This window comes from Triturus cristatus, chromosome 3_2 (genome assembly GCF_964204655.1).
Source record: "Triturus cristatus chromosome 3_2, aTriCri1.1, whole genome shotgun sequence".
Lineage (NCBI taxonomy): Eukaryota > Metazoa > Chordata > Amphibia > Caudata > Salamandridae > Triturus > Triturus cristatus.
The window spans coordinates 820,285,396-820,298,371 of NC_140584.1; the positions used below are offsets into that span (position 1 = coordinate 820,285,396).

The 12,976-nt window shown below is 46.7% G+C and overlaps 1 protein-coding gene across 1 annotated transcript in view; it reads left to right on the forward strand.

Annotated features, from left to right (window-relative positions):
* The window catches only part of FLACC1 (flagellum associated containing coiled-coil domains 1), a 209,710-nt gene that overhangs the window by 57,097 nt on the left and 139,637 nt on the right, over positions 1–12,976 (forward strand). The window contains exons 4-7 of the mRNA XM_085648994.1: positions 398–531; positions 10,066–10,086; positions 10,376–10,469; positions 11,296–11,357. Of these exons, the coding sequence (XP_085505120.1) occupies positions 398–531; positions 10,066–10,086; positions 10,376–10,469; positions 11,296–11,357 (311 nt within the window). The remainder of the gene's footprint in view (positions 1–397; positions 532–10,065; positions 10,087–10,375; positions 10,470–11,295; positions 11,358–12,976) is intronic.

Here is a 12,976-nt window from a genome sequence, read left to right on the forward strand (position 1 = left end):
CAGTTCCCCAGATTCGAGGTCGACGCTCTAGCCGTTGGGCCAACTCCTTTCCCCACAGTCTGTTGCCGTTGCTGCCTTCACAAATTACACTCACTTGCTCTCTATATTGTATTCATACATTAAATGTTTGACATGCACTAATTTGCCTAGATCCATTGCTGCCCTTTTATTTTGTGTAAATTTTCCTTAGTATTGTGGAATATTAACACAACTCTCATACAAATAAATGATGACAGATGCATTCCTTTTAAAGTTGGTAAAGGTTTGTAACCTATTTACTACATAAAATGCTTAATGCCATGCCTAGTACCTTGTTTGTGTGACAATAGCAAATGTCTGTCAGTAAAATACATTGATTAGGTTAGAGACTAAAGAAAGGTCTGGTGTCTTTCTGCAGGGCTCGAGTCAACACCTTGTTATCTCCCCCGGGTATTGCATGACCCGATGCAAAGAGAAGATCGCTGTTACCCTTGGCCAGGACTTCTTTGGCTGCTTCTCGAACGAAGACCGGAAATCACCCTGTCCGACCAGGTCAGCTCGAATTCACTAGGATCCATGTGAACACAGAAGACAATTGATATACGCATACCTAGAGGATGTGTTTGTCACTGATGTTTCACAACTCCTAGCTACTTAATAACAAAACAGGCATGTGCCTAGTGTCTCATGGACTTAAAAAGCCAACCGAAGCGGAGTGGGCAACTCATTTGGAGTCTAGCGCTTTCCTTTCCGAGCCCACTTCAGTGGCACTTTGCATGTCCTCTATAATCCTGCTTCTTGTATTTATGCCGAAAAGGGTGGTCCACAAACTAATGTGCCCCTTGCTATGTGGAGTGGAAGGCACTGGCTCACTAATGTGACTCTCTCTTTTTAGCCAGCAAAATGCAGATACTATAATCTCATCAGACATTTAATTAGCCCTTCTTTAGCCTGCTCCTTTACCGCCCCTAGTATTTTCCCTACACATAAATATATGAGTCTTGGCATGTGGTTGAGATTCCATATAAACATTTAAAGGTCTGGGACTGGAGAAATAGTGGCATGCAGTTCTCAAGGAGTGTTTTTAAAGTGCGCGCGTAATCCCACCTGCGGGCTTTTAAATATGCATTCAGGAGAAATGGAACATGTAAAACACCTTCAACCACTAGCCTTTGTACCAATGTAACACAATACAGCCATAGACATGCAGACATTCTTTGTCATGTCTGTACTAATTTACTATGTATACACTCATGATTGAAAAATTTCCTAGCTAACGTAACGGAAAGTTTCAATTCTATTAAGGACTCGGAGGCGAGGATTATGCTTAGCTTTCTTCACTTTAATTGCAGCTCTTCAAAGTCAAATAACAACTACCATTCCCATGCAACACAGGGAATAAACAAAATCAATCATAGACTGTCCCAGGCTAGAGTGTCCTCCTTATGCACCAATCAGCAGTCCCCATGGGGTTGATAGTCCTTTGTTTATGACCGCCCCTCCTCTTTCGTCGCTCGGTCAGCCAGGTAAAATGCTTCAGGAATCCTGTTTGTGAGAGTCTCCTGGAAAAAAATAAGAAGGCGTAAGCGACAGTCATGGCTAAGGATTAGCACTGTGGAGGAAACAACATTGCATGTATATCAACATTTCACTTAGAAGGTACGTAAACACTTTACTCACCCTAGTACGAGGGAGGGAGGGATAATCCTCGCCTCCGAGTCCTTAATAGAATTGAAACTTTCCGTTACGTTAGCTAGGATATTTTTCATTCTATGTCAGGACCGGAGGCGAGGATTATGCTCGTTTAAAGCTTGCTCACAACCAAATGAGCCATGTCGATAACCGGTTTAAAATAAAACCGTTTAAAGGTTGAGTCCGAGGACCAATCCGCTGCGTTGAGGATGTCCTCTAGACGAGCTCCCAGGGTAAAAGCCTTAGAGGCCATAGCTCCTCTTGTGGAGTGCGCACCAAAAATACTCAGGTCTATACCTGCTTCGTGCATGATCCAACGAATCCAATGTGCAATTGTGGGGGAAGAAACCGCTTTATGAGGTTTCTTAAGCGCGATAAGCAATTGGCACTCACCAGGAGGTCTCAGTTCCTCCGTCATGTCCTCATACGCCTTGAGGCAGGCCACGACACAGAGCTTAGGAGAATCCGGGAAAGCAGGATATGAAACAGTAGTCATGCCACACTTAGTGCGCATGCGAATGGTGAACGTGACCCCAGTGGGGGAAAATATCCTCCCGTAAACATCCAAGGCTCTGACATCAGAGACACGTCTGCAGGATATTAAACACAGAAGCATAGCCATCTTGGCTGATAGCTCTTTCCTAGATAAAAACCTATTTGGCTGGCAGGACAGAAACAGATTCAGGACTCTATTAACATCCCATAACTGGGAATACCGAGGTTCCGGGGGAAGCGACAGCCGTATACCCCTCAGGAGTCTACAAACCAACGGGTGTTCACCGACAGGTGTACCATCAATCAAGACGTGACCTGCGGAAATGGCGGACCGAAAGGTGTTAATGGTCCTATATGCAAGTCCCTCCTCAGCAAGAGAGGCCAAAAAATTCAAGATGGCGGTAACATCCGCTGCCACAGGATTGAAACTCCGTCGCAGACACCAACGACACCATAGTCTCCAGGAGGATCGATATCTTTTGAGGGTGCTATCCGCCCATGCCTTGGACAGGAAAGTCTCAGCCGCTCCCGAAAGCCCCGGGACCGTCTATCGTCCCCTGTAATCCGCCACGCCATCAGCGCTAGGGATCCCTGCTCGATCAATGGGTGAGGAAACCCTTCCGGACTCAGAAGAAGAGTGGGAAACAGGGGGAGTAGGATTGGAGAATCCCAAGAAAGTTCCAGTAGAACCGGAAACCAGACTTGAGATCTCCAAATCGGCGAGATCAGAACAATGGACGCTGCCTGCCGGCGAACCTGGGCTGTGACCCGGGTTATCACAAATGGAGGAAACGCGTAGCCCTGCTCGTTCCTCCAATCCTGAAGGAAGGCATCTGTCCGTTCCGCCAGTGGGTCCGGTGTCCAGCTGAAAAAACGGGGAAGTTGGAAGTCTAGCCGAGAGGCAAAAAGATCTACCGAGAAAGGACCCCAACGGGTTTGCAGATCCGCAAATACCCCGGGATGGAGCCTCCAGAGACTGAGATCGTGGAAGTGGCGTGAATGAAAATCCGCCACTTGGTTGTCCTGTCCTGGCAGATATTCCGCTGTGACCGAAATCTGACGGTCCAGGCAGTACTGCCAGAGGCTCGCCGCCAAGTCCGAAAGCGCTCTGGAGCGAGTGCCCCCAAGGTGATTGATATAGCGGACCGCGGAAATGTTGTCCATTTTTAGGAGGACACACGAACGAACTTAGTCTCTGGTCCAGCACTTGATGGCAAACGAACCAGCCAAAAGTTCCAGGCAGTTGATGTGCAACCGCTGTTCCGACGGAGACCAAACTCCTCCGATTGTGAAGTCGCCACAACACGCGCCCCAGCCGGACCTGCTCGCGTCTGACTCGATTACAACATCGGGTGCTGAACCGAAGATGGCACGCCCATTCCAGGCTTCCATGTGTGTCAACCACCATTGCAGTTCCTCTCTGGTCTCTGCCGTTAAGGACACTTTGAACGAATAAGGACGACCCTTGCGAAGGTGAACCGCCTTCAGGCGTTGTAAGGCCCTGTAATGTAGGGGTCCCGGGAATATTGCCTGGATGGATGCCGATAGGAGACCCACTATCCGAGCCAACTGTCTGAGAGAGATTCGAGTCAGAGTTAAGGCTCTCCGAAGCTCGTGGCGAATTTTCGTCATTTTGCGAGCAGGCAGGCTGAGGGTAGACGCCACCGAGTCTATCAGAAAACCTAGGAAAACCACTGTTTGCGAAGGCACCTGAGTGGATTTGGGCTCGTTTATGACAAACCCCAGGTTCTGTAGGAGATCTACCGCCGTTTGCAGCTGTCGTGACAAAGTGTTCGGATCCTGCGCCATTAGCAGGATATCGTCTAAATAGACAATGAGTCTGAGACCTGACGCCCGCAGGCGTTCCACTGCCGGTCTCAGGACCTTGGTGAAACACCAGGGGGCGGAGGAGAGACCGAAAGGGAGTGTGGTGAACTCGAAGGTGCTGCCGCGCCACTGAAACTGAAGGAACCTCCGATGAGGTGGAAAAACTGGCACCGCTAAATAAGCATCCTTGAGATCAGGCGTGCCAGCCAATCCTCTGGACACAAAATGTCTCGCAAGAGATGGATTCCTTCCATCTTGAAGTGGCGGTAGACTAGCCACTCGTTGAACTCCCGTAAATTGATAACTGGGCGTTGACCTCCGTCCACCTTGTCTACCTGAAAGAGGTTGCTGACAAAACCTCTTGGGTGCACCACTGTTCGATCTATAGCACCTTTGGCCAAAAGGGCTTCGACCTCCTGGTCGATGAGCTTCGCATCTACCTCTGAAAAATAAAAGGGTCTGGGGGGCACCGGTTGTACCGGGGAACCGAGGAATTCTATATGAAAACCCCTGACTGTCTGAAGCACCCAAGCATCCCCCGTGATGGAAGTCCACATTGGGAAAAAATGCGCCAGACGGCCCCCCACTTTTAGATGGGAAGAAGGGAGAACACTCACCGGAAGTATTGGAGCCGCCTCCACCTCTGCCGCCTCTGTTCTTCCCTCGTCTACCCCTGTTGGGGTAGAAGTTTCCGAAGCGTGTTTGATCTTGGTACTGCCCCTGATTAGAGCCTTGTCCTCTGTTCTGATTTGGACGGCCGGACGAGCGGCCCCTGCCTCGTCCGGCCCCTCTGAAAACCCGGGGGCGGAAAACCTTCTTAATAGAAAACTGGGCTCTGTCCAGGGAGGTGAAAGTATTGACAAACTTCCCGAGCTCCTTGATGAAAGGTTCTCCAAAGAGCCCACCTTGAGCTACGGGACCTGCTTCCGTGTCTGCAAGGTCTCCCAGCTTGGGATCCACCTTAATGAGAAGGGACCTGCGTCGCTCAGTGGACAGCGCACAGTTGGCGTTGCCTAGAAAAACTACCACTCTCTGGGCCCAAGAAGAGAGATGGTCTGGAGAAATTAAAGAACCTGAAACCTTGGCTTCTTCTGCCATATCTAAAATTTTGGTAATTGGCCCCAAGATATCTAACAATTTATCTTGGCAGGCACGCCATGAGCGATCTATCCCCTTTTTGGGGTCTTTGACAAATTTCTGGAGAAATGTCGCCATTCTGGGGTCAATTTTGGGTGTTGCCGCCACTTTGCCCTTTAGGGTGGACGTGGACACTCTGCCCTAAGGTAATTACGAGTGGCTGGCTCCAAAGGTCGGCGAATTCTGTTGGCTACATACTGGGCGACCTTTTCTGACGGAGCCCAATCAGAAGACCGTGGATGTAAAACATCATCCGGGTCCAACATATCGGAACACAAACTAGTATCAGGTACAGGGGGCTTGGCAGGGAGCCATGGGCGGGATCGCTCCGGGGATGTATCCCCATCACCCTGATCATCCGGGTCTCCTCCTGGGGGGGGGAAGGAACCGGTGGCGGACTCGAAACAGAGTCTAACGGGGGGTTGCAACTGGAAAGGAACGCCTGCTTAAGGCGAGCAAAGGGGTCAGAACCTGTCGCCGCAACCTTAGCCCGCTTGGGAGGAGGTGACTGGGCACCTGAAGTAGAAGCCATGGCAGCTGATCTAGAAGTGGAGGCCTGTGCGGCCTTAGACAATTTCTCACAGGCTTGATCAATCTTTTGCGAAAGTCGCTCCTCTAAAGGAGTCATGGCCAATTCCACTGCCTTATAAATGGACTCATCCACCGCCTCATAGAAATCATCGCCCCAGGGCATCGCCCCCAAAGGGTCCTCTTCCCACTGTTCGTCGTATCCAGTGTCGTGGGAGGTGTCCATCGTAAGCGTAGAAATATGTCCAAGCCTGAAAGGTTGGTCACCTATGTAAGGGTGGCTGGGCAGCAGCCTAGATATGGGCGGGCAAAGCTCGCAATTGTAGAGGCTCGAAGCCTAGGACCTAAAGCGCCCTGGTGCAATATTTGTAAAAAGGGCAGTCTGCCTATTACAGGTCCCTGCAGAGAAAACTGCGCCACTGACCCCAAGGAAATAGGGTGTAAAAGGCCTACGAGTACAGACCCCACAGCAGGAAATACCACCTGCAACTCTGCCTAACGGCAGTACAGACCCAATACTATGGGCGTTCACGGGCGTAAAAGCTTCAAAAGAAGGATTTCAAGTACATTACAGGCCCTTGTCAGGGGCGTCTGGGCAGACAGAAGACAAAGCTCTCTTTGCGGCGGGTCAGCGCTGGATTCCGATGCTTTCTCGAACGCTCGGAGTTCTCAGCGCGCCCGCCGCGTCAGAGGATGCACTATGCGCCCTCTAGTGGCGCTCGTAGGCAACCGCGAGCAGCACCAACATCGCCGCTAGGGAGGGTGAACCTCCCGCGGCTGAAGCAAGCGCCGAGTAGCGGCAAACTGCTTTGAGCGTATCCAAGGAAGAAATCACTGCGCAAGAGAGAGTAAAAACATATAAACAATACACAGGCTGTGAAAACGCGGCAACGGAAGCGGCGCGCGCGTAACCTGAAAACGCTCCCTGAGGGAAACAGCAGCCATCGGAAATACACACGCTGAATAGAAAAACACAGCCGAAGCACAGGTAATTTCTAAATCGTAACGCTTTAGAACCAACACTGGCAGTTATCTGTAAACAGCGCAACCTGGCAGATAAGATTTATGAAGGCAAGAAAAAAAGGGTGACTTAACTCGGCTGCAGCAGCGAAGAAAGAGGAGGGGCGGTCATAAACAAAGGACTATCAACCCCATGGGGACTGCTGATTGGTGCATAAGGAGGACACTCTAGCCTGGGACAGTCTATGATTGATTTTGTTTATTCCCTGTGTTGCATGGGAATGGTAGTTGTTATTTGACTTTGAAGAGCTGCAATTAAAGTGAAGAAAGCTAAGCATAATCCTCGCCTCCGGTCCTGACATAGAATTCTGTGAACTCAGGTACATTTATACAATGCTTCCATAACACGAATAGAATAATCATTGCATGTGACAGCACAATCATCTTAAATCCGAACCAATCCATCAATGTCTATTTATCATTGATTAGGTTTTTTTTCTATTCAATGTTCTTATTGATTAGACACAGTTTGGAATTAAAAAGAATGTGCTGTTGGGTTGTTTTACGCATTATATCAAGTACCCCTTCCTTCTTTTTCCTAAATTGGGTCAAGCCCCATTTGGTGTATTCATTTTTAACATCTTTTTTCTGATGCAATTGGTCCAACCAATTGCATCAGAAAAAGAGGCTGGGAGTTGGTGCTAAATTCGCTCTTGCTCTGTTTTACCAGGAAGCCTCTTTCTTTGAAAAAAGTGTTTAAAACAGGAAGTTTATTTAAAACAATTAATTACTGGGTAAGGTCCTCAGCTTTCTACACGTCCATCCCATTAGAAGCTAACAAGGTCACATAAGAAGATTGATGCCACAAAATGAGTAGGAAATATGTAAAAGACCAAAACTATACTTGTTGGCCAAAAAAGCAAAGGTACCAATGGTTCCTGCATAAAACAAAGGTAGAGGAAGTATCCTCTTGTAGATATCTAGGAGCACATCACATCTAATTTGGATTGGAGGATGCATTTAGATGTTGTAAAATCCCGGGCGTTACCAAGTATAGCAATGTTGCAGTCGTTTAGCCACTGATTCTGGAGGACCCAACATGGTACCAGTCTCAGATGTGTTTAAAGCAATGGTTCAATCAACATGCCCATATGGTTCTAAAATATTATACATGATTGGGTTTCAAAACTGAAATATATTGGAGGGCTAGTGTTTTAAAGCTCTTTTGAACTTCCTGAAATCTTCCATGATACAGGCAATCAGAGCTGACACAATACTGGTGTCCGGACATTTGATGGTTTATTCCGGAGAAGATAAAATTCCTTTTTTATTGTAAAATGAACTCTTGAGTTGTAAGCTGAGGTGGGCTGCCAGTCTAAAGAGATATATAAAACTATAGTTGATCTTCTTTCTGTAGACTCTCCCACCTTGAGTGCTCCTTTGAAAAATCACACAATTAGAATTGCATATGACAATAGCAATGATGTCACATGAATACGACTTCAAATATTTTCAAACAAAGTTCTCAGTGTCCTCCCTTCTGATAGACTCTTGGAGTAATGTTGTGAATTTTCTGCATATTTCTATGTTACCAGATCAAGACATGTATTATAGAATTTTCCACCCTATATTTGATGTAATAAGTGTTGTTGGGGCGTACAAAGGGTAATAAGAAAGGAGATTCCTCTTTAGCTGGATTTCATAGAACCATAAGATCAGAATAATGACTGAACATGTAGGAAATGTAAATGTTTAGAGTATGTTATATGTAAATCGTTTTGTGGGTGAATTTTGATTTGTACAGACTGATGGTTTTACCAATTTGTTTGAATATAATGGTAATTCGTTTTATTTTTTTTAATTTGTGTTGTAAAAGTTTAATGGACTATGGTCCCAAAAACTGAATTTTTGATTTCAATGAGTCGAAAGACATGCTCTGAAAACTGCATTGGCCGCTTATGATAGGACAGTGGATCACGCTCTAGCCTTTCCCAAAAGTGTTGTACAATGAGGTGGATATCCCCAGAAGCGCTGTTCAATATCTGTCTCTTATATCACAGCAGCTTCTGGTAGTAAAATGCTGGTGAACAGGACTGGTCAAGGGCCTAAGAGTTTGCCACGATTTAGCTATTTCAGAAACTCAGGCTAGCAGCCATCTGCACACAACTTGACTAGGTGTTCACCAACCTTTCCCTTCAATATGCACTGCTGTCTCCATGCTCAGCTTGGAGTCATGTACAGATGTTACTGCATTCATACTACAAATATCCCTGCGTTTGGGAAACACGTTGTCTTACGTAGGATCTGCAGAAAACATAAATGGCAGCTTTTTCCCTGCCACTTCCTCCCACCTTCCCTTGCCTTTCTGTATAAAGTCCCAGGGGCGGCAGTGCAGCTGAGTCTCATGGAGCTGAAACATGCGCAGATCTTGATTCCCAAGCTCACCCACGTCATATTTTAAAAAGTTTCAAACTATAACCTTATAAGCAATCGCATGACATTGCAATCAATACTACAAAGGAAAAGCGCACAAACCTGTGCACAAGAGCAAAATGGTGTCTATGTTTCTCTAAAAAAAAGTAGTAACTAATAAACAGAATTTACAAAAATAAAAGTATTAAAGTGTCTTTTCAAAGGGAGTGACCAGAGCAAGCAAGGTGAACGTGCCGTGATGTCCAGCAAGAAATACTAGGTTTTAAGGGTTTGCTAAGAAAAGTATATTTTGCCTGTCAATTTCCAAAGTTATGACAATTTATCACAGGTTCAGTGCCAGGAATATCCCTCAATGTTTTGACCTTTGAGGCAATTGTCCATGGATGGCGTGAAGGGGACAGTGGCAAGGGCGGAGACGGTGCACGCCTTCTATGATGTAAGATGAGGGGTGTTATAATGTATCAGGGGTCCTTAGGAAGTTCTATGTGCACCAGTTAGTGGTTTTTAAAAGAGTTCACTTTAAAGATAAAATTAACTCTGCAGAATCATAAAGTGTTCGTAGAACCTGAAAGTTGAGGAATTAAAGCCATGCGAACGTAGTGCCCACTCCAACCTAATTCATAAGGGGATCAATTATCGGAGCCTCTGGTTAAGACTTTTAACAAGATTGTCTGTTACCAAAATCCATTGGAGCACTAACAATATCAGAACTTGTGGAAGCATAAAGCTATGTAACTAGTAAACCATGATGTACATTTGGCACAATTTACCGGTCACCGGAACGCTGCTTGGTAAAGTAATAAGGCTTTCAGTCCATGCTCCAGCTGTGGACTCCAGCATGAGAAAAGTGGGCTAATAAAAACAAAAATAGCCCCCTGCGTATGTGATGTGTTTACATTGCCGCATCCTACCTGGGTTCAGGAAGCCTTTGGTTATGGAGGATCCACTAGCGTTGCTCTGGCAAAACTGCTACATCCTTCCGGTAACTCTTGTTTTTTTTTCTTCTGATCCCAGGTTGGAGGTGAACAGTGAGCTGTAAGTACTTTATGTATTGAACTTTCCTTGCTTTCGAATGTTGGTTAATTCTGTTGGGTGTTATAACTTCAACATTGAGTGGAAGGGCCATTGTGAAAATGTAGAGTCATTGTGAATGGATAGTGTTGAAAAGTCAGATGACGCCAGTCAGTGGGGAAGAATCAGTCGCATGTCAGTTGCAGCTCATGGTACTTCCCACAGCCCTGTAGGGAGCTCTCATGATTCTCCTGCGGGATAGTGTGCTTTTCTTGGGCGGATGTCACAATAATCTGAGTGATTTTTGTTCTAGGGAGGACACTGTGAATGACTTGCAGGAGCAGATTTCGAAACTGATAACACTGTTGGAGCAAGAAAGAAGGGATCATCGTGAAACGCAGAAACGTGTGAGCAATTGGATTGGTGTCTTGGGTGCCTCAATAGGATGGATGCAAAATCAGGGAAGATACTAAGTTTTAACCATGTAGTGCTGGGCATGGTGGCTCTGTCGGCTGACACATCCACTCCAGGAATTTGTGTTTTTCCTCATAGTCACAGGTTCGCGTCCCAGCAGGTCCACGCAGCCTTTTTCTTTAATCCTTCCGTTGTTTGTAAATTAAGTACCACTGAGTTGGTTTACAATAATAATTTGTTATTCAGTGCCAAGGCGCCACAAAGGGTGAAAGTATGCTTTATAAATACATACATTATGAGACCTGGGATAGAAGATGCAGTCAGGCCTCGAGCTGTTCTTTGTAGAGCTCATGCTCTCTTCGAAAGCCCCCTGCCCAGGGCCGCTTGGTCTCGGCGGGAGGGACGGGTGCTGAATGCCTCCGCTCTGCCTTCACTTGGCCGGGGCAGAGTTTGCTTCACGCCGGGCACCAGAACTTGCCTTCCAGGCAGTTTGCTAATGTGCACTATATTCCTTCCTGCCTCTGACTCCACCTCCAACTCCAGGTGGGACAGGCCTAAAGGAATGGCGGCAAGTTTTAAATATTGTGAATAATCTTGTATTAGTGGCGCCTGCTTCTCCTTGGCCAGGAGGACAGCAGCAGGGTTGGGTGCGGGTGGGCCCTTGCTGCATGGTCCTTAAACCTGGCTAGCTTTACACATATGTGCTTCCAAGTCTGCTTTGATTATTGGCCCAGCCACAGCTGATCCTTTACATGAATGGGTTGGACTGGCTGCTCACCATTCCATCAAGACTGAACCTCCTTTTCTCTTTCTCATCAGCTGAAAGCATTACACAGTGAACTGACCCAGGAGCTTCAGCAGAAGTGCAACGCAGAGGTCAGGTACTGCCAAGGCGCGACTCTCAGCTCACGCCGCTATGTCTGTTTTTACCAGCTATTTGTGTATTACGGTCTTTGTCGGTGAGGGGTATGTTAAAGATAATAAGAACACACTGAAACCCAGAAACATTATATTGAATGCCAGCTAAAGACCACAGGGTCTTTCCAGTCTGCCTATTTCTTGTCCCCTCCAGCTGTGTAATTCAGAGGTTTCCCCCCACACTTTCTCACCATTATTGGCCTCCATGCCTCTTCCACTCATACATTCATTTCTGCCACATCTCCATGGTGTCTGTGCCATTTTATTCCTCACGTGAATAAAAGATGCTCTATTTCTCCAGAGGTTTCACAAATAATGTGTTCGCTGAGTACACTTCAGTTTACAAACACCACCAATTCTACTATTTCTTCCCCATAATAATGTGAATGTTTGTCCCCAATCTCGGTTACCTCCAATATGCACACATTTAGCTTCTGAAGCTTGTGATTTAACTCTTACGCCACCTACCTATGTTCTGCCATTCATCTGTCCTCCTCCTCATGCTGTTTTAGCTTAAAGACAAGAGCGCAGATGTGGCCCCCAGACATGGACAGTCTGATCCCGATGAGGCCCCCAGTGATGTGCACGAATAGGACATAGTATCTTCCCTTTCTGCGGTAACACCTATCCCTGTGCACAAAGATGTTCCTCTTGCTCCCTGTGTGACAGAGTCTCTTTGCCCAGGCCCTCTTCTATTGCCCCCATCTTGATCGTCTCCACAGACCCTAGATGGGAATCCATATCGCAACAGAAGCCAGGAGCATTCATTGACAGTCCCAATAGAGGAAACCAAGAGCCCTCATTTATTTAGACACCATAGAAAGACCACCATGATGAGATTCTGAGAAAGTGCAACTTTGAACAGAATTCCATTTATCTTATACAATATATGTCACAATAGCATAAAGTAATGTCTAGGATTAAATGCAAAATAACCCACACTTGTCAGCACATCTCGCTGAACGCGTTCCTATTTCACAGGACTGAGAAAGAAGCCCACAGTATTTGGACGTTTCCCTGATCTGGAATTGGACAGGAGAGGCATCTACTAACATCTCACTTGTTGCAAAAGCCTTTAGCTAAGCACGGTGGTAGACTCCTGCCCGCTGCATGTGCAGACTCGACCAGGACATTCTTCTCGGTCTCTAGCAGGGAGCTATAATCTGTTATTCTGCGAGAACAGGACAAACGCACCGTTTGGGGTCTATGTTTGAGAGGATCATCAACATCTTCTCTTCGATCACATTCCCTGCAAGGTAGTTTCAAGATGGCTCCCAGACTCTCCTGGTGAAGAGGTGGAGCTTTTCTGAGCTCCTTCTATATGGGATAGCATTAAACAGACTCACTGGAAGTGAACAGAGGTCCAACGTCTCCCACGTCACACGCGCCTGGGGCACCTCGGACTCCCATCCAGATCTTCTGGATCCTCCAGGGTCAGGTGTCCCTCCAATGGGCGATCCACTTCATTGCTGATTTGGTCAAAACATTTGTATAGCCTGAAGTCTGCTCAAGTCTACGTTCTGAGAATACTGGCCATTCACTGACTGCACTAGCAAGTGTGCTCTCTGGGATGTGTTTGTAG